Source organism: Nomascus leucogenys, chromosome 11, assembly GCF_006542625.1.
Source record: "Nomascus leucogenys isolate Asia chromosome 11, Asia_NLE_v1, whole genome shotgun sequence".
Classification (NCBI taxonomy): Eukaryota; Metazoa; Chordata; class Mammalia; order Primates; family Hylobatidae; genus Nomascus; species Nomascus leucogenys.
In genome coordinates this window covers 23,264,645-23,291,629 of record NC_044391.1, presented here as the reverse complement: position 1 = coordinate 23,291,629, position 26,985 = coordinate 23,264,645, and the positions used below count along the sequence as shown (strand labels likewise).

The 26,985-nt window shown below is 36.8% G+C and overlaps 1 protein-coding gene across 1 annotated transcript in view; it reads left to right on the top strand.

Moving 5' to 3' along the window:
* The window catches only part of CDK6 (cyclin dependent kinase 6), a 240,859-nt gene that overhangs the window by 46,460 nt on the left and 167,414 nt on the right, over nt 1-26,985 (top strand). The window contains exon 3 of the mRNA XM_003252459.2: nt 12,792-12,927. Within this exon, the coding sequence (XP_003252507.1) occupies nt 12,792-12,927 (136 nt within the window). The remainder of the gene's footprint in view (nt 1-12,791; nt 12,928-26,985) is intronic.

Below are 26,985 nucleotides of genomic sequence, written 5' to 3'. Positions count from 1 at the left end.
CTTTTTTATAGAGTCACTCCATATTGGGAGGGGATTGAAAAGCACATACTTTAATGAGGCAGTAATGCATACATATTATTTTTTTCTCTTAGAACAATATTTTAAGATGTGTAGAGATTTCAGGATTCTAAGAGAACAAAACATAAATAAAAAATTTATATTCTAAGAGGACAAACATAAACAATTCTAAATACAAAAGAATTTATGTTTTTTACATGTTTAATTTTTAAAACTGCATTTCAGGATTGATGATTAGGATTTCCTCATTAATTCAGAGGAACAGATTGAAGAAAAGTACATGTATGGTAGGAGAAAAAATCTGAATTGAAAAATAGGCTTTTATGATTCTTATTTTTTAAATAATGATTTTTTCTGATTAAAAATTAATAGGTTCTCACAGTAGAAAGTTTAGATGAGCAAATAGCAGAAAACAACCATTCCAAAATCTTGTCACCCAGAAATAACGACTGGCTACATCTTTTTTTTTTTTTTTTTTTTTTTTTCGAGATGGAGTCTCACTTACTCTGTTGCCCAGGCTGGAGTGTGGTGGCGCAACCTCTGCTCACTGCAACCTCTGCCTCCCAGGTTCAAGTGATTCTCCTGCCTCAGCCTCCTGAGTAGCTGAGATTACAGACATGCACCACCATACCTGGCTAATTTTTGTATTTTTTGTGGAGACAGTGTTTCACCATGTTGGCCAGGCTGGTCTCGAACTCCTGACCTCAAGTGATCCACCCCCCTCAGCCTCCCAGAGTGCTGGGATTACAGGGGTGAGCCACTGCACCCAGCCACGTCTTGATTTATCTTTCTACCGTTATGTTTACATATGTGGAATCATATTGTACACACTCTTTTGAAACTTGCATTTTTAAAAAAATATATTGTGAATGTCTTTCCATTTTCAATAAAGATGTATCAGTACCATTATTTTAAGAGCCACATTATATATATATATATACATATACATTATATATCATATATAATGTGTATGTATGTATATATATACAATATATATACACACACAGAGCCAGATTATTTTTATATATATATATATATACACACACACACACACACACACAGAGCCAGATTATTCTTCAGAAAGGTTTTTATCAGTTTGTATTCCCACAGTGATGTGGGCTCATTTTCATAAACAAGTGTTGTGTAGTTTTGTCATTAAACAAGTTTGTTTTTAACCCAATTTGAAAGGTTTAGTGTTTCACTGAGGTTTTCATTTGTGTTTCTTTAAGTTACTAAGGTTTAACATTTTCTATGTTTATGATCAAAACTTTCCTTAAAAGGAACTAACTTCAGTGGTTGTTTTATTAGATCAGTACCTAATCATAAGTACCTGAGTGAATTAGTGCTGGGATGAATTTACTCACCTATTAAGGATGTGATTATGAAAGGTTTTTGGCTTACAGTGTAGGTAAAGCTTGGTTGGCTTTCTTCTAAGACACAGCAGACAGTCTTCATTACAGGCGGCTGCCTAGTTTTGGCTGCTTAGTCATTTTTCCTCAAGAGAGGCCCAAAGCTGGAGAACAGGGCTTTCACAGGTCAGAAATGGACAGAGAACTAAATGTTGAAAGTTGTCCAGAATGTTCCACACTCTATCTGACTTAAGCCAGAGCTGTTCGCTCTGCTTTTAAAAATACACTTAACTCACGTATTTCTGAAATCAGAATCTCTTTTTCAAGCTCTGTCGGGTGAATTGAAGTGTGCCATTTTTCTAACTAGTCAAGGGAAGAATGTAAGGGGGTTTGGGATATCAGCAGTCTTCCCTTTTTAAAATTTTTCCTGTGAATTTTCTGAACTTCTTTTTTTCAGCCCACCATGTAAAGTATGTATTGGGATCTCTAAATTTACCAAAAACATTTTGGCTTTGGCATTCCCACAATGCCTGTCAGCAGGGTGTCTCATTTGTCACAGAGTCTTCCCATCACTGACCCCTGCTTTACTGCAGCTCCAAATGGTGTGCTGCATTCAGAGGCAGAATAACAGAGTGGTTAGAAAATCAGATTCTGGAGCCAGACAGTCTGATTTCAAAGCCCATCTCCACCACTTACTGTCTTTGTACTTTAGGCAAAGTATTAAACCTCTCTACCACTGTTGCTTTCCGTTTTTTGCTTTTAAACAGCTTTATTGAGATGTAATTTACATACCATAAAATGCACCTGTGTAAGACTTCAGGTCAGTATACTTACTGAGTTGCACAACTATCACCATGATCTAAATTTAGGAAATTTTCATCACTCCAAGAAGCAACCCAGTGCACATTATCAGTCCCCATTCCTCCACACTCTCCCACCGCTCATTGTCCCAGGCAACCACAAATCCACTTTCAATTTCTATAGATCTACCTGCTCTGAATATTTCATATAAATGAAATAATGGAATACATAGCCTTTTGTGACTGGCTTCTTTCTCTTAGCATAATCTCTTTAAGGTTTATCCATGTCGTAGCATGTATTTCTTCTTCATTTCTTTCTATTACTAAATAGTATTCCATTGTATGGATATACCACACTTTGTTTATGCATTCATCAGTTGATGGACATTTGGGTTATTTCCAGTTTTGGGCTATCATGAATGATGCCGCAGTGAATATTTGTTTACCTTCACTGCATCATCATTCAGTGAACATTTATGTCTATTTCTTCGTCTCTAAAATGAGTACCATCTCATACAGTTGTTAAGATTTTTTAATTAACTAGTAAATACAATATTTTAGTGTTTGAGTCTTCATTTAACAGCAGTTACAAAATCTGGCTTACTCAGAATGCCACGCTTTCCTGGACATCTTGAAGTATGCTCACTTTTACTTCATTTTACTTTGACTTTTCCCTAAGTTATAATTTAGAAAAATTTCATTTATTCAATAAATATATATTGAACACCTATGTATCAGACATGGCTGTGGGTGCCATTGAGAATTGAAAGAAAAGAATAAGCAAAACACAAAGAGGCACCGGTAGTTTAAGGCTATCTTTAGTTTGCTACACTGTCATCTCTGACCTGCCAGTAGGGCTTGGGACTTGAGTTCCCCTCACCCCATCCTCTCACCAAAAGCCACAGGTTTTGGGGTCTCTCAGTCCATTCACTCTTGTTAGGCCCTTATTTTGTCCATCATATTTATGTTTTTGGAGTGGCTGATTGAAGGTAACTGTTAAGGAAAGACTAAAAGTTCATCATGTCTAGGTGGAGACCTCAAGAGGTAAACAATGCCCCCGTTCCTGACCTATAGCTGAGGTTGGTGAATTGTTCTTTATACTAATCTAGACCTAATAGTTCCTAATTTTCTCCATTGGCAGGTTTCTTGTTTTTGTAGAGTTGGCTGTGTTCTCTTTGAACTTCCAAAACTATTTTGTATTGGAACTGGACTCATCAAAAGTATCAACTGATTATTGTTTAGCTGCCTACAGAAAACAGCTATTGTTTAGCTGTTTTCTTTCTCTTGTCTTTGGGGAGATAATGATCCACATGGTTAGTGACTTGGAGTTCACTTAACCAAGGATTTTGCCCCTGCTACCATTCTCTTCCCTGCAGGACAACAAATCGCATTTTATGATATGCCTTCTTTGTGGCAGCACTAAAGCAATATTTTTCTTTTTCCCGTAATAGCATGTAGTTAGCATAACAGAGTGATGCTACAGCCTTACTCTTCTCTCTGCCTTTCATTCAGATGAAATGCATTAGCAGTTTGAAGAATTGTGTTTGATGACGTAGAAGTGCTTGTAGTGCTTGCCGTAGGACTATGGAAGAAGTTTGAATTCTCTTATTTAATGTCCAGTTCAGGAATTGATCTGGTATGAGGAGAGGGGTACATAGGCATCCCATATACCCATTAAGCCATCCTAAATAGCTTGTTTCAGGCCCAGCTAGTAGTACATCAGTTCTGTTGCTGATCATGTGGTAGGAATGTGTTTCCATATACATAGTTTTACTGTTTGCTCTATTTTCAAAATTTACTGTAGTGCAAGAGTCACATCTTGTAAACTTGCCCAGTTTGGGGGATTCCCGTTCCACATGTAAAACATTTTTTGGTTAACAGATTCAGAAGATACTAACTCATAGAGCCACAGTGCCAGGTCTATATAGATAGAAGCTGAAACTAGATTAATAGCAACTCTAAATGTGGAAAGAAGATAAACAATTAAACTTTCTTATGAATACTCTCTTAAAGGCTATAGAAATAAAATGATTTAGTAAATAAGCGATGTTGACTTTGCCTTCCCTTGTCAGATAATAGCAGCCATAAACTTAACAGTTTAAATACAAAGGATTTCTCTGCTTTAGAGTTGGTTTGACATCCCTGTCCTTTTCCACTTTTCAGCAACAGCTAGTGGGAAAGGGGTTGTTTAATTGAAGGCTTCAGGAGAACACACCTTGCACACTGGATTCAACCTTTAAATTAATTGAACCCTGTATCTTTGTATTATTTTTAAGTTCTTCTTTTTTCTCCTTGCTTCCTCTTACCATTGAGTTCTTTTCTACTCTAGGTTTTATATTCCTGTTTGTGATAAACTTGTCCGTCTGTCTTCTTCCTTCTGTGCTTTTCTCCACCCAATATCTCTATGGTCAGACCAGGAACCTCAAGTAGGGTCTAAGAGGAAGCTGCCTGGCTCCTTGGGAAGGATGAATTGATCTGGTTCTCTGCTGTCGGCTACTTTTGCCCAGTGGACCTGCGAATGGAGGAGCCATTTAAGGTGAATAGATTCCCAGCCAAGTCAGAGAACTGGGACAGTCACTTTGAGGACATTGCTACTTCTTTTGTGCTTGAGCTTCACTCATTGTGTCTACTCTGTAAGACGTATTTGAGGCCAGATATTGATGTTTCTAAGTCATTTAATCATTTCAAAATATTTATAGATGTCTTAGGGCAATTTTTTGTTGCAAGTAATAAAAACCCAACTCAAGCTGGATAAGCAAAACACTGACTCTAGTGACTCACATAATTAATAAATCCAGGGGTAGATCAAACACAGTGGGCCCAGGTATGGAAATAATGTCTTCCGGAATCTCTTGCCCACTGTCCCTTGTTCTGGCCCTCTTCTGCATCCCATAGTAGGTTCACTAAAACGGTGGCAAAGACAGCCATCAGTAGCTGCAGGCTGAGACTAATCCCAGTATAGAGTTTTGCTCTCCCAGAAGTCCTAGCAAAATTTCTGAGACTGATTATTATGCTCCTGTCCATCTCTGAATCATTCGTCGTCACTCAATCCAGGGTTGTTCACATGCCATCCGTGGGCCCCTGCCGTTAACACCAGATTGCCAGATTCTAGGACAGGAGTAATTCCTCAACAGAAAATAAGGGTGTGGCTTCCAAGAGAGGTAAATGGATGGAAAGGCAGAGACCATCTGTGGTTTACTTAATAGGATGTAGAATGAATTTACTTTGATGTGATATATAAAGTTGTACACAGTGTTTATAGAATTTATTTGGTACTAATACATAGCCATACATCAATACCTGCATTTTTACTTGTAAGTCTTCTTTCCCACAACTAGATAGTAAAGCTTTTAAAAACAATACCTGTCGTATCTATTGGAAACTCTAAAACTGAGTATAGTACCTGCACATGGTAGGTGCTGGCAAATGTTTATGGGTGCTGCTGAAATCGCAATTTGCTTCTAGCAGCATGCACATTATTGTTGGTGGCAAATACTCCTGGAGCTATACCATTCAGTGCTGGTTGAGAATAAGTGCACACAGAGTCCATATTTAATGAGCAAAAAAGAGAATACAGTGGCCCATATCCAGTAGTGTAGGGCTAGTGAGATGTGTGAACATAAATTTGGTGCATACAAGCCATAGCCACAGAACATGCTTCATGCACTTAAGAGGAGGAGATTAGATATTTTAAAAAATTCTTCTCGATTCCAAATACTGGCTCTAGTTCAAGTAGAATTTTGTTGTGGCCCTTAGGTAGCTGTGCCAGACATCTCTCAGCTCTTGAACTATTTGATGTCCAAACATTGAAGAGAATGGGGGAAAAAAAAAGTGACCGGAAAAAAATCCTCATAGAACTTCCTGTGAACGGGTCAAAGTTTAATCACAGCAAATAATACAGATTTCCCTTTTATTGTAACCACAATAGAAAGGCAGGGCTTGTGTTTACAAAGCATCTTGTTTGGGAGACCTTTGTAAATTGTAATCTTTGGAAATCCCAAACCTATTGGATGTAATCCCATCCATTAGATGAAGGCAACTTGCCTATGCAATAGTTCCAGAAGAGCAAGTTAAATTGAGAACATGAACAGGAAGTAGTCATTAAGAATTACAATGGGTAGGATGCAGAGTTAATTCACAGAGATATTTTGTTATTAGATAATTACATCACTTGGACAGCTGGAAAGCTGAGTGCCGTGCTGGACTGCAAGCCTTGTTCTCTGCCCTGCAGCTGGCGGGTCAGGACAATAGAGACAGCAAGAGAACTTACTTTGTGGGAGAGTTAGGGGCTTGGCCAACTTAATTGTGAAATGATAACGACCTATCTGCCTTTTTTGGATTGCATTTTGCACAGCTAAACTGAAGGCATAGCCTTAGTTAATGCTGATAACCAGTTTGCACTTTGACTTTTTGAACATTCACTTGGATCACATTATGCTAAGCTCTAATGGATAAATATTTAATGGTAATTTTCCTTTCCTTTAAAAGTCATCGGAGATATTTTGTTCATATTCAATACACTGTGATTACATTTTTCTTATGGAATGCTGTCATACAATTCTTGAAATGTTATTTTTGTCAGGTTACAGATTATCTAGCAAAAATTTTTAAAAAAAGGTTTTAGAAAGTCTTAAAATGTTGGTCAATATAAGGAATCATGCAGTTGAAGCTATTTTCCAGTTTTTTGTTTGTTTTTGTTGTTGTTGTTGTTTGTTGGTTTTTTTTTTTTTTTTTTTTTGAGACGGAGTCTTGCTCATTGCCCAGGCTGGAGTGCAGTGGCACAATCTCAGCTCACTGCAAGCTCCGCCTCCCAGGTTCACGCCATTCTCCTGCCTCAGCCTCCTGAGTAGCTGGGACTACAGGCGCCTGCCACCACGCCTGGCTAATTTTTTTGTATTTTTAATAGAGACGGGGTTTCACCGTGTTAACCAGGTTGGTCTCGATCTCCTGACCTTGTGATCTGCCCTCCTCGGCCTCCCAAAGTGCTAGGATTACAGGCGTGAGCCACCACGCCCAGCCTATTTTCCAGTTTTTACATTCAAATGTTCAGACCTGTCTGGCTCTTTTGTTTTGCAAGTGTAAGGGTTCTAGGTAGCCTAGCCACATTCCTTATTGATTTATATAAATATATTACAGACTGTTTACCTCTAGCCAAATACCAGGGACTTTAATTCATGCTCAGCTCAGTTGTTTTATATGAAACTCATTTGTTATATTAAAGTTTCTGGCCGGGCACAGTGGCTCACGCCTGTAATCCCAGCACTTTGGGAGGCCAAGGCAGGCAGATCACTTGAGGTCAGGAGTTCGAGGCCAGCCTGGCCAACATGGTGAAACCCATCCTTACTAAAAATACAAAAATTAGCCAGGCATGGTGGTGCATGCCTGTAGTCCCAGCTACTCAGGAGGCTGAGGCAGGAGAATCACTTGAACCCAGGAGGTTGCAGTGAGCCAAGATTGCACCACTGCACTCCAGCCTGGATGACAGAGTGAGACTCCATCTTAAAAAAAAAATAAAAATAAAAATAAAGTTTCTGTTTTCTCTTTATTTCCCACCAAAGTGACTATTATTTGATTTGGGGAAATTCCAGACGGAGTCATTGTAGACAAAAAAAAGCATCATAAATATTATATTCTAACATTTCTAAGATTAATGTTTACAACCGTTGATTCAAAATGCATTTCCTACCCATTGTGACTAATATAACTGTTAATTTTTACTACAATGTTTACTAACCATTAATCAGACATAATTGAAGTCAGACAGAATTTCATAGTTTAGTGAAGAGCAATATTTCCCCAGATGTCTTCCATGGAGTACTAGGTCTGTAGGATGTGGATGGCTAGCCAGCACTGGAGCCAAAAAAGAGAGTATCCTACAGGCACCCTTAGGACTTTGATGTCCCTTGATGCCATTTGTGAATGTCTGAGGAGTCTCTAATATGCTCCATTTCCCAAATGAAGTTAATAATAATGGCACCTTAAAAATTAAAAAGGATTATTTCCTTGAACCTAGAGGAGTCACTTCTACCTAATACCATTTTTTAAGAATATGCAAGTATATACATTAAAATTTATGTGAAAATGTTCTGCTGTATGGACTATTGCACATCTCTTTAAAATTCCATGTTTTAAAAACTACCGATTGAAATGAGTCATTTTTCTCCAAGGTTTATCATTTAGGACAATTAGTAGTGGCTTCAGTGAGCTCACCTTTCCTGTCTTGAGCATCCATTGAAACTGAGGCCTGGAGTCCAGTTGCTGCAGGTGGCATCAGTGAGTCTTAATATTTTGCAGAGAGCAGTATAACTCTGAGGAAAGCAACTTGGGTGGGTTAGATGTTATTTTTAAATCGTGTCGTACAAAGAGTGCTTGAAAACGGTTTCAGTGAGATGAAGCAACAGGGCATACGGCCAGGGTTGTTAGGTAACTTCTAAGACAACGGTTCAGGGGCAGATGACTTTTTGTTTCAGCAGTATTTTAGGATCACTTTATTCTCCAGTTATGCCCCCGTTAAAATTTTTTCTCTTTTGGAAATTACTATAATATATTTGATAAACTATAAATGCAGTAGGAACTGGAGTTACTAAAATTACTGTTGATTCCAGGTAGTGGTAAGCAATGTAATTTTTTTCACTAAATATATTAATTATAATGGGAAATATTTTTAAAGTAATGTTTCAGAAACACAACTGAAATGGTCATAGTATGAAACAGCTCTGTGTTTGTATTTGACTTTAGGGACATGCCATTTTTGGTTCACTGCTCTTTTATTTTATTACAAAAATACAAGCAACAGATATAAAGAAAGTTGGGGATTGTAGAACTCCATTTTCTTTTTCAATAGGAAGAAAAGAGTGAAGTGGTCCAAGTATGTGGATTTAATAGCAATAAGCTGGCTTTAAAAAGCATGTAAATAATGGTAGTTATCTTAAATTATCAAGCCAAAGAACTGTTTTGATAAATTTCCCACATATTAAATCCATGCATGATAGCAATCGTATTTTTAGAGTGTAGGACTTAATATGATTTATGGTATAAATCTGTTAGGAGTTTTTACTTTATTGGAATAACTTTCCAGAATAAGTAACATCAGGGGAAAATATTAAGTTTAGGAATGGATATTAAAACTTAAAAACCAGAATGTTTAGAAGTAGATAAATGTGAGGAAAAAATTTTCAGTGGATTCTGGTTAATTTTAATGGAGTTGTATAATTCACCCCAAACTGCCCATAATTAAAAAGAAGTTTGGATCTGGCTATGAAGCATGTGTAGTTGTTGGTGTTCTGTTTTTTGACCTGCCAGATTTAACCTAATTACAGTGGTGGGGTTTTTTTGTTGCATGTTTTTTGTTTTTTGTTTTTGTTTTTGTTTTCGTTTCCTTTAAAATTTAGTATAGATTCACAGAGAAGTACCAAATGTGGGGTTCATGAAGCCCAGAAGTGCAGAAGGATGACATGGTGAACCAGCAAGGCATTAAAAGTTTAACAGAGGTCCTAGGAATACAACCTAAAAGGGATGTGAAAGACCTCTTTAAGGAGAACTACAAACCAGTGCTCAAGGAAATAAGAAAGGACATAAACAAATGGAAAAACATTCCATGCTCATGGACATGAAGAATCAATATTGTGAAAATGGCCATACTGCCTAAAGTAATTTATATATTCAATGCTATCCCCATCAAGCTACCATTGACTTTCTTCACAGAATTAAAAAAAACTACTTTAAATTTCATATGGAACCAAAAAAGAGCCTGTATAGCCAAGACAATCCTAAGCAAAAAGAACAAAGCTGGAGGTATCATGCTACCTGACTTTAAACTATACTACAAGGCTACAGTAACCAAAACAACATGGTACTGGTACCAAAACAAATATATAGACCAATGGAACAGAACAGAGGCCTCAGAAATAATGCCACATGGCTGGGCACAGTGGCTCACATCTGTAATCCCAACACTTTAGGAGGCCGAGGTGGGCAGATCACCTGAGGTCGGGAGTTGGAGACCAGTCTGACCAACATGGAGTAACCCCGTCTCTACTAAAAATGTAAAATTAGCCGGGCGTGGTGGCCCATGCCTGTAGTCCCAGCCACTCAGGTGGGAGTAGTACTCGGCTGAGGCAGGAGAATCACTTGAACCCGGGAGGTGGAGGTTGTGGTGATCCAAGGTGTGCCATTGCACTCCAGCCTGGGCAACAAGAGTGAAACTCCATCACAAAAAGGAAAAAAAAAAAAAAAAACAAGAAAGAATGACACATATCTACAACCATCTGATCTTTGACAAACCTGAAATGATACCCTATTTAATAAATGATGTTGGGAAAACTGGCTAGCCATATGCAGAAAACTGAAACTGGACCCCTTATACCTTATACAAAAATTAATTCAAGCTGGATTAAAGACTTAAACATAAGACCTAAAACCATAAAAACCCTAGAAGAAAACCTAGGCAGTGCCATTCAGGACACAAGCATGGGCAAAGACTTCATGACTAAAACACCAAAAGCAATGGCAACAAAAGCCAAAATTGACAAATGGGATAGAGTTAAACTAAAGAGCTTCTGCACAGCAAAAGAAACTATCATCAGTGAACAGGCAACCTACAGAATGGGAGAAAATTTTTGCAATCTCTCCATCTGACAAAGGGCTAATATCCAGAATCTACAGGGAACTTAAAACAAATTTACAAGAAAAAAACAAACAACCCCATCAACAAGTCGACAAAGGATATGAACAGACATTTCTCAAAAGAAGACGTTTATGTGGCCAACAAACGTGAAAAAAAGCTCATCATCACTGTTCATTAGAGAAATGCAAATCGAAACCACAATGAGATAACATCTCACACCAGTTAGAATGGCAATCATTAAAAAGTCAGGAAACAACAGATGCTGGAGAGAATGTAGAGAAACAGGAATGCTTTTACACTGTTGGTGGGAGTGTAAATTAGTTCAACCATTGTGGAAGACAGTGTGGCGATTCCTTAAGGATCTAGAACCAGAAGTAGCATTTGATCCAGCGATCCCATTACTGAGTATATACCCAAAGGATTATAAATCATTCTGCTGTAAAGACACATGCACTCATATGTTTATTGCAGCACTGTTCACAATAGCAAAGACTTAGAACCAACCCAAATGCCCATCAATGATAGACTGGATAAAGAAAATGTGGCACATATACACCATGGAATACTATGCTGCCATAAAAAGATGAGTTCATGTCCTTTGTAGGGACATGGATGAAGCTGGAAACCATCATTCTCAGCAAACTATCGCAAGGACAGAAAACCAAACACTGCATGTTCTCACTCATAGGTGGGAATTGAACAATGAGAACACTTGGACACAGGATGGGGAACATCACACACTGGAGCCTGTTGTGGGGTGGGAGAAGGGGAAAGGGATAGCATTAGGAGAAATACCTAATGTAGATGGTGGGTTGAAGGGTGCAGCAAACCACCATAGCACTTGTATATCTATGTAACAAACCTGCACATTCTGCACATGTATCCCAGAACTTAAAATATAATAAAAAAAATTAACGGAGGTAATATATAAGCAGGATAATTGATAGTCAACCCTGTGCATCAGTTACTGCACTCTATGCACATTTATAGTTTCTTTGAAGAAGACATTTATTCAATTTTTTTAAAAAATTAAAAATATGAATAGTATTTTATTAGCTTTTTCTTAGTATTTATATTACATTCTTGTTAAGAAATGTACTTACAGCTTGTTTATGGGTAGTTTAATTCTTCAAACAGTCGGTGAGAATCTGTTGTGCTAAATAGTGTACTGTGGTTGAAACTAAAGGAAATTTTGTCCTTTGGTTTGAATATTCTTTTGACTCCGGAAGCCTTAGTTTTTAAAACTTAAATTTTGACTTATTTTAAGATTTTTATGGAAGAAACTGGATTCACCCATCCCACTCATTTGTTAATCTGTTGCTTTATTATTTCAGGGCAATGTAGTTTACCAATGCAGGTCCCCCTACCCCTGAAAAAAAATGTTTAAATTTTACAATGTTGATTAACATGGTATTGGAATTTTAAAAGCTAAGAATGTATGCCCTTTCCGGGGAATGATTTGACTCGGCAGGACGAGGGCTGTCTTAGAAATAAACTAAATTTCTCCATATTCCATCATATTTGTTTTCACAGACATGGTTGTGACACCTTAAATTCCAGGAAAATCTTGATTACAGCATTCAGCATCTCCAAAGGATGCTCAATCTATCTCTAGTAATTCTCAAACTGTGAGCTAAGAAGAAACAAGAAAAAACTTGTAGACATCAAGTTTTTGAAATTATCCTCATTGGCAAGTTCTATCTAAGGTCCTAACTAAGGAAACTCTCCAAGCGTTCTTGTGCTCCAATCGCGTTGCTTTCTCATTGTTACTATAGATGTTCTCATGCTTAACCACACACTCTGAGTGCCCCTCTCCTGAACTTCATGTTGTTATTCAAGCATCAGATCTCATTTGATATCTTTACATATGACCACAAGAAATGATCAACACTGGCCTTTTTTTTCTATTATGAGACCAAATTGAGCAATATGTATAAAACATACAGGTTACTTCTTTGCTTATTGCCACCTACTTAACCTCTTTGTTTTTTCTTCTAGGTTGTTTGATGTGTGCACAGTGTCACGAACAGACAGAGAAACCAAACTAACTTTAGTGTTTGAACATGTTGATCAAGACTTGACCACTTACTTGGATAAAGTTCCAGAGCCTGGAGTGCCCACTGAAACCATAAAGGTATCAAGAATCATCTTTATGTCTTATCAGGCAGTCGACTATTATAGTCTGTTAAGCAATGGCTTTCTTTCCTTATGAAAATTGCCAGAATTACAACTTTTAGAATTCGGTATATAGTTAAAAAAATCAAAGAAAATGTTCAAAGATTGGGATATATTCCAGTTCATCAACTAAGTGAGATGTTCAAAGTACAGCCATATGTATTCTAGTCCATTAATTTTAGAACTAAGTGGAAAAACAAACCTTTAGTTCTAATGCATATTAAAATTATTTAAAAAGATCTAGTTATACGTTTTCTTAGACCTTAGGAAACATAGTTTAGTAAGTATAGCTCAGTCTTTTTCTGATGGTTCATTGTCTATGAGGGACATAATTTGAACATTATTCATGAGCACATTATATATTATGATTGTATAATAACTCTAGGACAACCGATGCTATGTGAATCTGAAATACTACTTGTGAGGCCCTCCTTTCTTCATTTTTCTTATTCATAAAATGTATATACGGAAGCCTAAGTAACCAGATACTATGCCAAACTCCTGGGTTTCAAAGATGATTGAGACATGCTTTCTACCCTTCGAGGTCAGTAAACTAGATGCAGTATATTGACTGGAAGTTCTTCCTACCTTTAAGTCTAATGGAAAATGCTGCTGATAAAGTTTTGTTGTTATTTGCATTCTGCTTAACTGAACTTCCGGGTAGATCTTTTAGATTTATACACATCATGTGCGGGTCTTCATGAAAACCTTTTTGTCTGTGTGAATTAGGTAGCTTAAACAGACTCCTGCCTTATCATTCATTGTTTAGAAATGAGTTATAGAATTCACCATCATTCTAGATAGAAGTTAATAGCTAAAAATAGTTTATCTTCTCAACAGAGTAAGAAATGTCTTTAGTGATAGCTAAATTACGTTCTCAGATACTGACTGATACATTTAGAATTTGACATATTGAATGATTTATTCCTTTTGTTTTAGATCAATATTATGTTTTTTCCCATCTGGCTCTCATTAAAGAATCTGGCGCTTAATAATAGTCCCATTTTTTCCTGAGCAGTTTCAAGGACATTAAGGCCCTCCAAATGTAGGTATGCCTGATAGTTACCTGTTCTTGGCCATCTTCTGTCTGTGCACCCCTCTTTCCTCTGGCATTCTATTCCACCCCTGAAGCTTTAGTTGTCTCCTTTATGAGTTTGTCAGAAACCCCGTGTTCAGCATGCAGAGCAGGGCATAGTTATTTTTCTTATACAGTTTTCTAGCCAAATTGGACTGCTCACCATTCTCTTAGTATGATCTGTGATTTTCCACCTTGGTGGCCTTCCTTCTCATGCCATTTCTTTTGCTCCTTCTCACCAAGCTATCTACCTAAATTTTTCAAGTGCCGTCCCAAATGCCATTTGATCAACTCTTATAGCTGGATGTAATCTCACGTGCCTTATAACACTTGTTCTACATATCTCTACCTCTTTATCTTGTTTTCTACCTTTAATTGGGATTTTTTTAATGTACATATCTCATGTATTCAGTCATCCTCATGTCCTGACAGTGTCTTACACAGTGATTTATACACATAGGTACTAAGTAAATAAGACACGCTGTCAAGCTTTCTTTAGATATAAGTATTTTCAAAATTATTTTTAAAATGACTTTCAAAGGCTTTAAACATAGACTATCAAAAAATCATTGACATTTTCTGATACATTTCAAAGTTCAAAGTTATTTGGGCAGTATCTTTTTTTTAAAAACGGACAGATGAGGCAACCATATATTTTATATTTTACATTACCACCTACATAGATCTTTTATATCTTATATTTTTTATATCTTACATTACCACCTACATAGATCTTTTGAGCATTACATTAAATTCTCCTAGGATATTGGAGGCTACTGAGTGGAATCATTTGCAAAGGCATCTGTGCAGTTAAAATGTTGATAAGCCAGAGTAGTTTACTAGACTCAGGTTTGATCAGGCAGGAGTAGAAATGAAGTGGAATGGGGGGAATCTCAAGGGTGAGGGTGGAGGAGCAAGCAGGATAAGAAAAGGAACAGGCAGAAGGGTGGTCACCAAAGTAAGAAAGGGGAGGAGAAGACAGGGGGCAGTGGCTGAGCCAGGATGGAGCTGGAGGCTTGCTGGAAGGGGGTGTTTGTTGCCAGAAGCTCTTGAACAAGGTGACATTAAAAGTTAATTTTTTTTTTTTGAGGTTTTTGTCTATCTCCAGGAAAGGGAATGTCACTTCATTCCGTGTTGAACAGGGATTGTCCTGGAGGCTGTTAAATTTCTTCAGCCATTAGGATCAGTACCCCTTGATCCAAATTGGCAGATAAGAGGTGGAGTTGGGGGCAAGGGGCTCTAGTTATTGAAGGTTTGTGGCTAATGGTGTATTGATGTTTTCATAGTAAAATAAACCATAGTCAAATGAAGTATTTCAGGCAGTTAATTTATATGTTAGTGGTTAATTGAACATTTTTTGCTAACTTAAAAGCTAATTAGAAGACTCCTTTATCTTCATTCTTAATTTTTTAAAAAAAATTCTGAACTATACTAACCTACTTTCTTTCCTTATTAAATATAAGGTTTTTTAAAAAAATAATTTGAGTGTTTGTGATGCTTTAAGTTCATTGCTGAAAACTTGAATAATCATTTAAAAGCGTAATAAAACCATCAAATGGATAGTTTTAGGCTGAATATATAACTGATACAAAATTATTTTTAATCAACACTTGTATCTTTTGTTTCTGTGATTGACTTGTTTTTAAGAATTGGAATGCAGAATAAACAGCTGCTAAGTAGCAGAATCTGAATTCTGGTTAATTGAAATTTTAAAGCACACAGCCAGAGAACAGAAATATTTTGTTGTTATATAGGCTCATTTATGGGAAGCCTTAATAACTAGATCAAGCAAATATTGTTATTCTGAACAACCTATTGGGAACAAAGAAATTGATTATATAGAAAGCTCTGTTGCAATAAGAGCTTCTCTGACTATACTCGTACAGATATTTATTGAATATTCACTCTGTGCAGGGAGGGTTCTGTGCTAGGCAGTTCAGGGACACAAAATTGAATTAGGCATGAGAAAGAGAGGACCTGCTCTGAAGGACCTTTAGAGTATAAGAGAAGAGATAAAATGCAAACACAAGCCTGTGGTACACATTCTGTATGGTTATTTAAGTAGTTTAGGGGTATTTTCAAGTAAAGAACAGACTACTTATGTATAAGTAAGCACAATCTATATTGTGCCAAACTATTTTTTAAAGTACTTAAATTACTTTTCAAAGGATCCAAATCATAGGTATTAATATTGACATTGTCTTGCATAGATTAAAACGTATCATGTTGTTAAATAGTTATACATATCTAAGATATTTTATTTATTTTTTTTGAGACGGAGTCACATATCTATTTTATTTTTATTTATTTATTTATTTATTTTTTGAGACGGAGTCACATATCTAAGATATTTTATTTTTATTTATTTATTTATTTATTTATTTTGAGACAGAGTCACCAGGCTGTAGTGCAGTGGCACGATCTCAACTCACTGCAACCTCCGCCTCCCGGGTTCAAGCGATTCTCCTGCCTCAGCCTCCTGAGTAGCTGGGATTACAGGCACGGGCCACCACGCCTGGCTAATTTTGTATTTTTAATAGAGACGGGGTTTCACCATGTTGGTCAGTGCTGGTCTCGAACTACTGACCTCGTGATCCGCCCACCTCTTGGCTTCCCAAAGTGCTGGGATTACAGGCATGAGCTACCATGCCTGACCAGATATTTTAACATGAAATATATATAAAATAGAAAATCAAAACAAGACCTCATCTAAGATCATTTAAGCTCAGGGGATTTTCCTCTACCCACTTTCCTCTACCCAGTGCCGTGTTTTCTGTGGCATTGTTTACCAGTTAACAGGCCACTGAAACTCAGGATATTCTAATGCACATTCAGGACATAAATTGCATTAGTTGGGCAGTACTTGGGTAAAACTAGGATGCTCCATGGTGTCTTACTAGATATCATAGGGGTAACATCATTTTGCTTATCATTTCATCAATACTTTTGTTAGAAAAGAGCCCATGATGATCTTATTTTTCCAACTTACTTGTATCACCTAACAATTTTTGAAGTGCACTTAAATGCCATTTGTTTTCGAAAAATAAAAAAGACATTAAACCACACCATAAGCCGTAAGTACTCATAAAGGTTGATAGTTGGGTAAACTTATTGGGGAAACTCTAATTATTGCACGGTGCTCGTGGGACTTTAATAAAGTACATTAAGAGTATAGGTCTGAACTGAAAATTTTCATTGAGAAGTTCATGAGAATAAAATAAAATCATAGGTGATTCTTTCCAACATCATTAAATATACCTTATTCTAAAAAAAAAAATAAGCATACATAGAAATCACATTCATACTTCATCTAGAGGTTTTCATCACATTATTTAACCTCTTTTCTTGATGTCCTTTAGGTGCATCCGTTCTTGGTTGACAATGACATTTGCATAAAGCAGCCTGTTGGCTGCTGTCCTGTGAAGTCAACAAATATTCTAATTTTCCCTCATAGACTTATTGTTGACATATCTGGCTTTCCTCTTTCTAATTCAGAATATTATCTTTGGGTCTGTTTACTTGTGGAAGAGTTCAGTGCCATCTTTATTAAATTTTTATTGGCTCATTTGAGATTTAATATTGCCTTCCTGGGTTTCTGTGCTGAGATTTATGAGGCAATAATTGACACCTTAATGATTGTGTTATTTTTTCTTTTAGGGTACATGATAAATTCAGAGTATCTATGCTTATATAGCACCTTCCATTTATGGAGCTTTATGAGAAAAATAAAACAGCTCTCAGATTTTTATTTTTCTCTTTCATGCTTTCATCTGCCATCCTATGAGAGAGGGTCAGAAAGAACTGTAAAGAAATTTCCTCACCATTCTTCATAGTCATTTGTAACTGCTGCCCAGAAAAAGAACTGTACACAGCAAGATATAGATGGAGAGAGACTCTTATGTAAAATATTCTCCTGTACAGGCTTTTCCAAATTTAATGCCCTGTTTTACTAAATCATTCATTTGGTATTTAGACTCATCTGTATAATACATTAATCTTTCCTAGGATATGACCTGGCTTCTCAACTATTTTATAAACTCTTTGAAAACCTAGAATTATTCTGTGGACATTCTGTGCATGAAACTGCATGTAACATGTTTGATAAAAAAAATGTTTGATGCAATTGTCAATATAGTTTCACAAGTTTGAGGCACTGAAAGGTCACACAAAAGAACAGCAGCCTCTAAAATAGGACAGGGTTCTTTGAGCTCAAGACCATATGGCCTCTTTTGATGATTCAATCTTGGAATAAAATTTTTTTTATTTATATATCTTTATGATAAATGAATTCTATAGAGCTTGAGAGGGCCAGAAATGCTGCGGGTTCATGTCTGTGTGGGTCGTTTTCTCTGTGAATTAGATTTCATTTTATCTTCAATTGAATGTTTCTTAGAGTTTTCTATTGGTTGTAATATTTTCAGTAAGAGATAAAACACACTATTAGGTTTATTTTACAAAACCCAGACTTCAGAGACTGACACACACTGTTAATAGCACCTGTTTTTTGCCTCTGGGAAATATCTGTTTTCATGAATAATATCTGCTTGCAGTAAACAGTGGCTCTGATGTCAGTATGGGATGCCCAGGGCTGATTCATCTTTCTCAATTTGACATAATGCAAAGTGACTGACTGGTCCCTATACTGCAGATGAGGAAAGTCTCTCAGATCTTCTCTTCTCACTCCTAAAGGAATCAAGCCATGGCCCCTCTCAGCTCCTGGTGGTCTCCATTTTGCCTGAATTACGAGCAGGTGATTTGTCTCATCTTTGCAGGACACAGAGCAAATTAACATGAAAATATCGCTTCCCAGAAAACAAGGCAGGCTTGAATGCCCTGTCGCTGCTGGTCATTAGCCATCTGCCACTGACACTCATACTCTGTTTATCACATTTGAAATTCAGAGCAGATGTTGCATAATAAGGTGATCCCAAAAACAAGGCAAGAAATTCAAAGAACAAATACTCTACCATAATGATAAAGATCTTGGAAGGAAATTTTTTTCAATCTAATATCATAGCTGCACTAATTGAATAGACCATGTTTTTAAAAACACATACACATCTCTCCTGATATTTGATGCAAACCACTTTTCATAGTAACAGGAAATAATTTTAAAAAGAAAGTACATTTGTGAAAGATACCTGAGAGGACTGTTCAATAAAATCTCTTTAAAGAAGCAAAGCCGAACGTTGGAATAACGTAGTTCTGGTGTAGAAGACCTTATAGATCAGTGATGCCATCTTTTACTGTAAGATGGGCCTTAACCTACTGCAATTTGACTTAAAATAGTTCACTCCTCACAGTATAGTCGATCTTTCAAGGCTTTTAACTTGCCAGCGTGGTTTCCCAGTTTATTTTCTTCTTGGCACTCAAGACCCTATGTTTTCTATCTCCTTTCTTTTCACTGTTTACCCCTCTACAAACTCCCACCACCGCTATCAGCCTCCCACCTTTAGCATCCCTTGACTCTCCAGAACTCTGCCCCAGCTTACCCTGGCCTTAGGCTCTCTCCAACCTGAGTCCCAAGATTCTTTCATTTTTAGTTCTTCTGCCCTTCTCCATTAATGTAGCTTTTTACAGGATTGGTTATTATAATGTTTTACCTAGTTGATTTATGCACATTGTAGACCCTTATTATGCCTTATTCAAAGTATATCACTTATAGTATATTAACTATGGTGTTTACAGACCTTCTGTTTTTTTAAAAAACAGGCATCCAAACTTTTACCAGGAATGTGACCTATATTCTGTGGAAGACGAGCTTTTAATATAGTCTTTTGACTCCAAAGAAATATTTTCTCCACAGAAACCACAACTTTACTGCCCCTCCCCACTCTGCACCCCTCTGCCCCCACACATACTAAGAGTTTTGAGATTTGGGTTTTTTATTTTTAAAGACTATACTGCTAAGCAAAAATTAAGCAGCCAGCCTGAGAGTAGACGGTGATAAATCAAAGCAGTGCCAGCAGCTGACCACTGAGTGAAATAGGAGAGATGATTTGAAGGATGGAAGAATAGTGAGTCAATACTGAGTGTATTCCAAATTCAGGGGGAAATGTAGAGTGAGTGAGCTCTAACAACTGTGGGAGTTTATACTACTAAACTCAGAAGCCCAGATCTAAAGTGTAGAGAGAAATAAAATCTTCAGTGTAATCTTTCTAATTAGTAAGATTTCAGTGTGATCTTACTAATAATTTCCATTTGTTTCCCCCTGCTCCAATCAGAAGCATACATATTGTGCTTTCAAGTATCTTTCATTCCAAGGGAAAACTCAGTAACTCAAGGAACTTCTTAAAGGAGAACATTTTTATGCAGTCTAGATTCTGAAGACTCTCAGAAACAAATCCTTTTGCAAATTCCTAACCCTTATCGTAGCTGAAAATATCAGAAGAGAAAGAGGACAGAATTATGCATGTATATGATATCCTAATAACAAATATAACAGAGCTATTTAGTGGGTTTTTAAAAGTCTCCAATCCTATAAAAAGCTACATTAATATAAAAGAGCAGCAGAACGAAAAATGAAAGAATCTTGAGACTTAGGTTGGAGACAGCCTAAAGCCAGGGACTAAAAGGAAGCTGGGGCAGAGCTATGCAGAGCCAAGGGAACTTTTGGTGGGGTACAGGGGGTTGATAGTGGTGGTAGGGGGATAGGAAATATGGGTTTAAGAAAAGCTAGTTTCTTTCTAAAGGTACTGTAAGACTGACTCACTAAATAAATAATGACTCACTAAATAGGCAAATGACACTTAGATTCAGCTAATAACAGATAAGTTAGAATCTCTTTAGAAAATGCTTCCTCACCCTAAGCATTGAATCTGTTTACAAAGTCCATTAAAACTTGCAGGTAGTATATACCCATTTATATCACCATGGCAACAGACAGCAGAGTGCTCTTCTGTGTAGAAGGAAGGATATTTCTCATCTAAATTTAGCCTGTGCTAAACTCCTTGGTTGCAGTTCTTTTTTCGGCTCTTCTTCCTCTAAACATTGGAACATCCAAGGTTTCACTGTCAGCCTTCTTCTTTTCCTTGGCTACACTTTCTAATCAAGTGATGTCATTTAGTCCAGAATCTTCAAATACCTATTCTCCAGCCTGACCTCTCCCACATGCCCTTAGTACAGATAGTCAGCTAACCATGTAAAACATTGACCAAGAATCCTCTGCCCAACTCAAGCCTTCCCTATCTGCCAGTTGTTTGAGCCCCAAGCTTAGGCATAATTCTTGATTTTTTGCTTTCCTTCACAATCTTCATCCAATCCATCAGTAAGTGCTTTTGGTGTTATCCCCAAAAGATATCCCCAATCTGACTACTTCTCAATATCTTCATTGCTATAGGCTCTAGTTTAACCCATCAACCAGCTTCCTAACTCAACACACCACTTCTGCTCCTGCCGCTTTATGGACCATCCTCTGTATAACAACCAGAGGGAGCTTATTAAAGCAGAAATAAAATTCTCTAACTCCCCTACTGAAAACTTAGCTCCAGTGGTTTCTCATGACCTATAGAATAAAATCAGAAGTCCTACATGATCTAGTGCTCCCCACCCCCTGCCTTTCTGATCTACCTCCATCCTTCCTTGGGCCCACAGTTCTCCAGCCACAGTGGCCTTCTTTCTGTTCCTGCAGCTTGCTTCTAGCTCGGCATGTGTCTGTGCTGATTTTTCATATGTTTGGAATGCTCCACACCCTCTAGCTCGTGCCATGTCTTCATCATTCCTTCTCTGACCCTCTCAGCTACAACTCCACATCTAGTTATAGTTTATCACATTACACCACATTATCCTATTTTATCTTCTTCTTCATAGCACTTAGCTGAAATTATCTCATTTGTTTTCTATGTTTGTTTTTTAATCTTTCCCAACTAGGTGAGACTTTAAGTCAAGACTCTAGTCCATTGTGCTAGCTCCAGGGCCAGCATACTGCCTGGAACATAGGGGATCCTCAGTAAACACATGTTTGTAACTGTACTAGGTGTTTATCTTCTAATTAACTCAGAAATGTAGGCATCAATACCACCATTGTACAAGCAAGGAAATGGTACTTTTTCAAGGATAAAATTTTTAAATATTTATATTACAGAAAAATAAGCTGAAGGTATGTCATATCTCGGCACATTGACTTTGCACTTGCGCATTCAGTTCTCTGTGGTGGGCCGGGATTCTGAGATTATCTATGTTGTAGCTGAGAATTTGGCTTGGTTTAGACATAGTCTAAAACCAATAACTGATCCTACCAAAACTATAAGATATTTTCTCCTTAAAATAGTACTGACTAATTCCAAAAATACTAACTGAATTCCAGAAATTGTTCTTCCCCAAGGTAGGATGCTTAAATATGTTTTATACCAAGAATGGGGAACTAAGCTCAATGAAGAGACTGATGGATGTCATGAATTTTAGACCCTATCCTCGTATCTCAGGAGTATATATCTAAAAAATAATTTTGTATTGAAACATGTTTTTCATTTTAAAATTGCTTTCCATATATCCCAATTGTATGCTGTCTTCCCCATTCCCATCATGAGAACTAGAAGCTTCAAAGGAATAAGTTATTTTTTAAAATCTTTAAAGTACTATAGTGTATTTATTCATTTGGATTTTATCATTCTTACCCAGAAATTTCAGATGCCCATATGTATTGTGGAGTTTGTAAGTTGAAAAAAAGGACCTTTCTACTAGAGCAATTGCCAACAATTTGCAGTATTGTCATTATGAAATTTTAAATTAGTGAAAGGCATACAAAGTAGGTATCCATCAGTTATCTGAGATAGTATCTTATTCCTCATTCCTAAGCAAGGTGGAAAAAATTAAACAATCCTTTCATTGCAGTTAAGAAAGTAATTACTGGTTCTAGTAAATATTTGTTGAATGTATATGTGCTTTCACGAAAAGTTGTATAATGAAGCCTTGCAAACCCCATAGTGCCAGTTATGAGAATCTGGTGTCTTCAGCATGTAGAATAATGTTGTAGTTACTGTCATTCTGTTCTTCCTCTTCCTCATCATCACCTTCTAAGAGCAAAATTGTCCTGAAAGATTGATTCTTACGGTAAATCAAATGAGGAGGAGAGGTTGGCCTGAATATGGATTCATATATTTAATCAAGGACTTAGCATCTGGGCACTGTGACACTTTGAGTTTAGGGAGTAAAAGAGAATTCCTTGAATGTCAGAAATGACAAAGTGGGCTAGGTGCAGTGGCTCACACCTGTTATCCCAACACTCTAGGAGACCAAGGAGGACGCATCACTTGAGCCCAGGAGTTCAACAATATGGCAAAACATGGAGAAACCCTGTCTTGACAAAAAATACAAAAATTAGCCAGGTGGTGTCGTGCGTACCTACAGACCCAGCTGCTCGGGAGACTGAGGTGGGAGGATTGCTTGGGCCTGGGAGATTCAGGTTGCAGTGAACCATGATCACACCCCTGCACAGCAGCCTGGGTGACAGAGCACAAGACCTTGCCTCAAAAAAAAAAAAAAAGGCAAATAAACCTTGGCTACTACTATGTAATGGTTAGATTAATTAGGATGCCTGGAAAATGGACTAAACCCAACAGGTTTTTTTTTAAACCCAACAGATTTTGCAAAAATGAGTAACCATCTAATAAAGGGTTGATAAAGGCTTTGTAAACACTATGCTCTGTTTCTCCAAGTGTGGTCAGTGAATCACCCACCTGGGGTGCTCACTTAAAATGACAATCCTGCCCTAACTGATTCCTCATTGTCAAACATAGTCTCAGGAGGGAGTTTCTAATAAGTACCCTCTGGTGCCACCAGACACTGCGGCTTAAGACATATTTCCCCCCCCACACCCCCCACAGTGTGTCATATGACACAGTGGGAAATGGAAAACATCTCCCTTACATTCTGAGATGACTCAGACCTCTGGAATATTTGCTTGCCTGTGCATTGGTAACCCCAGCCAATCAGTAGGTTTAGGCAATCTAAGCCCAGGTGAAGTCAAGTGTGGTGCTTTCACTAACGTCATTGATATGTACGAAACTTGTTTTTTTCCTTAAAATGTTCTGTTGAAAAATACTTACTCATTAATAGGAGATATAAGTTAAAGAGATGCTTAGGAATAGGAGAATTCCAACTAAAAATTCCAACTAAAAATTTTTAAGACACACAGAAATCTTTCCTTTAAAAAAGTGTTCATTACTCATTCATGATTTGACCTTTGAAAGTTGCTATTTGTTTCATATACAGTAACGATTTCACAGTTCTCTAGGGTCTTAAATTAGTAAACCATTACCAGACCTGCAAGTGTAATGGGTCAGAATTCCTACTCCTGTTTTATTGGTAAGGAACCAAAACTATATGAAATTTAAATAGATCATAGTCATAGGTTTTTAGTGCTGACACCAATGTGGCTAAACCTAGTACTCTGAGGCTCATATATTGAAAGCCATGAGTACCCCGAATCTAATTTTCTAATTGTCATTCTAAGCCTTTAGCAAATTTAAGCTAGCAGTTTTGCTGATTTTTATATTATCAGTGTTCACTGTTGTCACTGGCCATACTTGTTAATTTTTTCTTTCTTGGCCAAAACCAAAGAAAATATTTATCATTCTACTGTAGTATAGTCACACCACTTTTAGATTCGAATGTTAAACCAAATGTAGCAAAGATTGGGGACTGCAAGGCATAAAAATAATGTTTAGGAACTGCAACATTAAAAGATAAGTTTACTATTAAGCAATTAGATTTAGATCAATCTGGAAATAGCTATCCTCAATTTAAGATATTCTAGGCCGGGCACAGTGGCTCATGCCTGTAATCCCAGCACTTTGGGAGGTCGAGGTGGGTGGATCACAAGGTCAAGAGTTCGAGACCAGCCTGGCCAATATGGTGAAACCTCGTCTCTACTAAAAATACAAAAAAAAAAATTAGCTGGTCATGGTGGCACATGCTTGTAATCTCAGCTACTTGGGAAGCTGAGGCAGGAGAATTGCTTGAGTCCGGGAGGCAGAAGTTTCAGTGGGCCGAGATTGTGCCACTGCACTACAGCCTGGGTGACAGAGCGAGATTCCGTCTCAAAAAAAAAAAAAAAAAAAAAAAAAAAAGATGTTCTGTGAAGACGGTTAGTATGGAATAAACACTTGTTAAAATTTTAATTTCACTAATATATCATATGTTAATATTTAAGTCTGGAACTGAGAAATTCACCATTACTCATAGTTGAAGACTTGAAATGTTTGTTGAGACTAAGATGGTATAAAAGCTATGAGTGAGGGCCCTGCTTCCCTCTGCTTCCTTCCTCTACCAAAATATATTCCGGGTTAGGAGTATGGGGTTCAAGAATAGGGAAGAAATAGGTTGGTGATCACAGGAAGAGAATTGGTTGAATGGGTCACAAAAAAGAAGGAGAGATTTATTTACCATAAATAAACCAAAAAAAAGTGCTTTTTTAAAAAGCATGTGATTATGCCGAGTGTAAGTGCCTGAAACATTACGTTGCTAATTCTTGTCCCCCCCATTATGGTTATTACTCTAATCATAGCAATTGATCTTGTAAACCTCAAATCCTTTAATATTTCAACCAGAAACTAAAGATGAGTTGATTTATATCTTTAGTACAAAACTATGTAAATCGAAATAACCACCACGGGAGGACATAAATATCAGTTAAGTTTTGTCTTTGACATCGTCTTTTCTTAATGTTGCCACTATACTAACAGCCCATGATATGCGTCTTATCTTTGCTGTAAGATCCTAATAAAAACACTTGGGAACTTGGAAGGAAGTAAAACACAAATTACATTAGAGTGAATTAAGAAAAAGAGTTGCATTTTGGTATCCTCCCAAGTGGGGAGATTTATGAGAGCATCACACATCAAGAGAAAGGACTTCTTTTCTGTTTCAACTCCACCATCACTTTCTCCACAGTTTCACTGGACTTCTTACTTTATTTATCACCAAGTTCTATAATTAACATATGGTTCATGTTATTGATTTCTCAGGTTTCAAAGTAAAATAAATTGAGCTTTCTTCCACATTTAGAATATACAGTTTTTTTAAGGAACTCTAAACAAAGACACGCATTATTTGTAAGTTGGAGAGCAGCTGCCAGAAAACAGAAAATTAGGAATGGAGTCATGAGTGAAATAATGGAGATACTGTTCAGAGGTAACCCTTTGTACAGCAGGAAATTTTCCTTAGAAAAGAAGACAGCTGAGTTTGCTTGTAAATTTTGCTAGAAACAGGCCTGATTTAGTAACATTTAGTGCTGGTTAGGAGGCTGAAGGCAACACTTTCAGCTTTGGATACCACGGAAAGTGGCCTGTTTTATATTTTGTACACAGTCTAAATACTTTATAGTTTCAAAAGGTATGTGTGTAGGAGAGAGCTATTATTAATTTTTTAAATGATATAATAATATGTAAACAAATGTTTATCAGATCTGGGAGTAGAGTTTTCTAAGTGCAAAACAGTAGAAAATATCACAAAGGAAATGATTCATGCATTAGACTATAAAAATTTTAAACTTAAAATATTATAAATAAAACTAAAAAGCAAATGACAAAATATTTGCAAAAAGTATGGCAAAGGTTTAATATCCTTAATATATAAAAAGCTGTTACAGACCACTAAGAAAAAGGAGATTACCCAATTTAGATATGGATAAGAACATGAACAAATTTGCAAAGATGTACCTATATACAGAACGCTGGTAGACATGAGAAATGCTCAACCTCCCAAATAATTAGAGAACTGAACAATAAAAAAATGTACCATAGGGGATGATTAAATACATTATGAAAATTTATCTAAAGAAATGAATACATCTCATAGGATGATTTTTCAAAAAATCTCATATTATTGAAGAATAATTGCCTAAAGAAATGCATATATACAATATGATCCCATTTTGGGAATATATTTCAAATACATATATTAAAAAACTAGCATGAAATTACTAACAGTATATATCTCTGT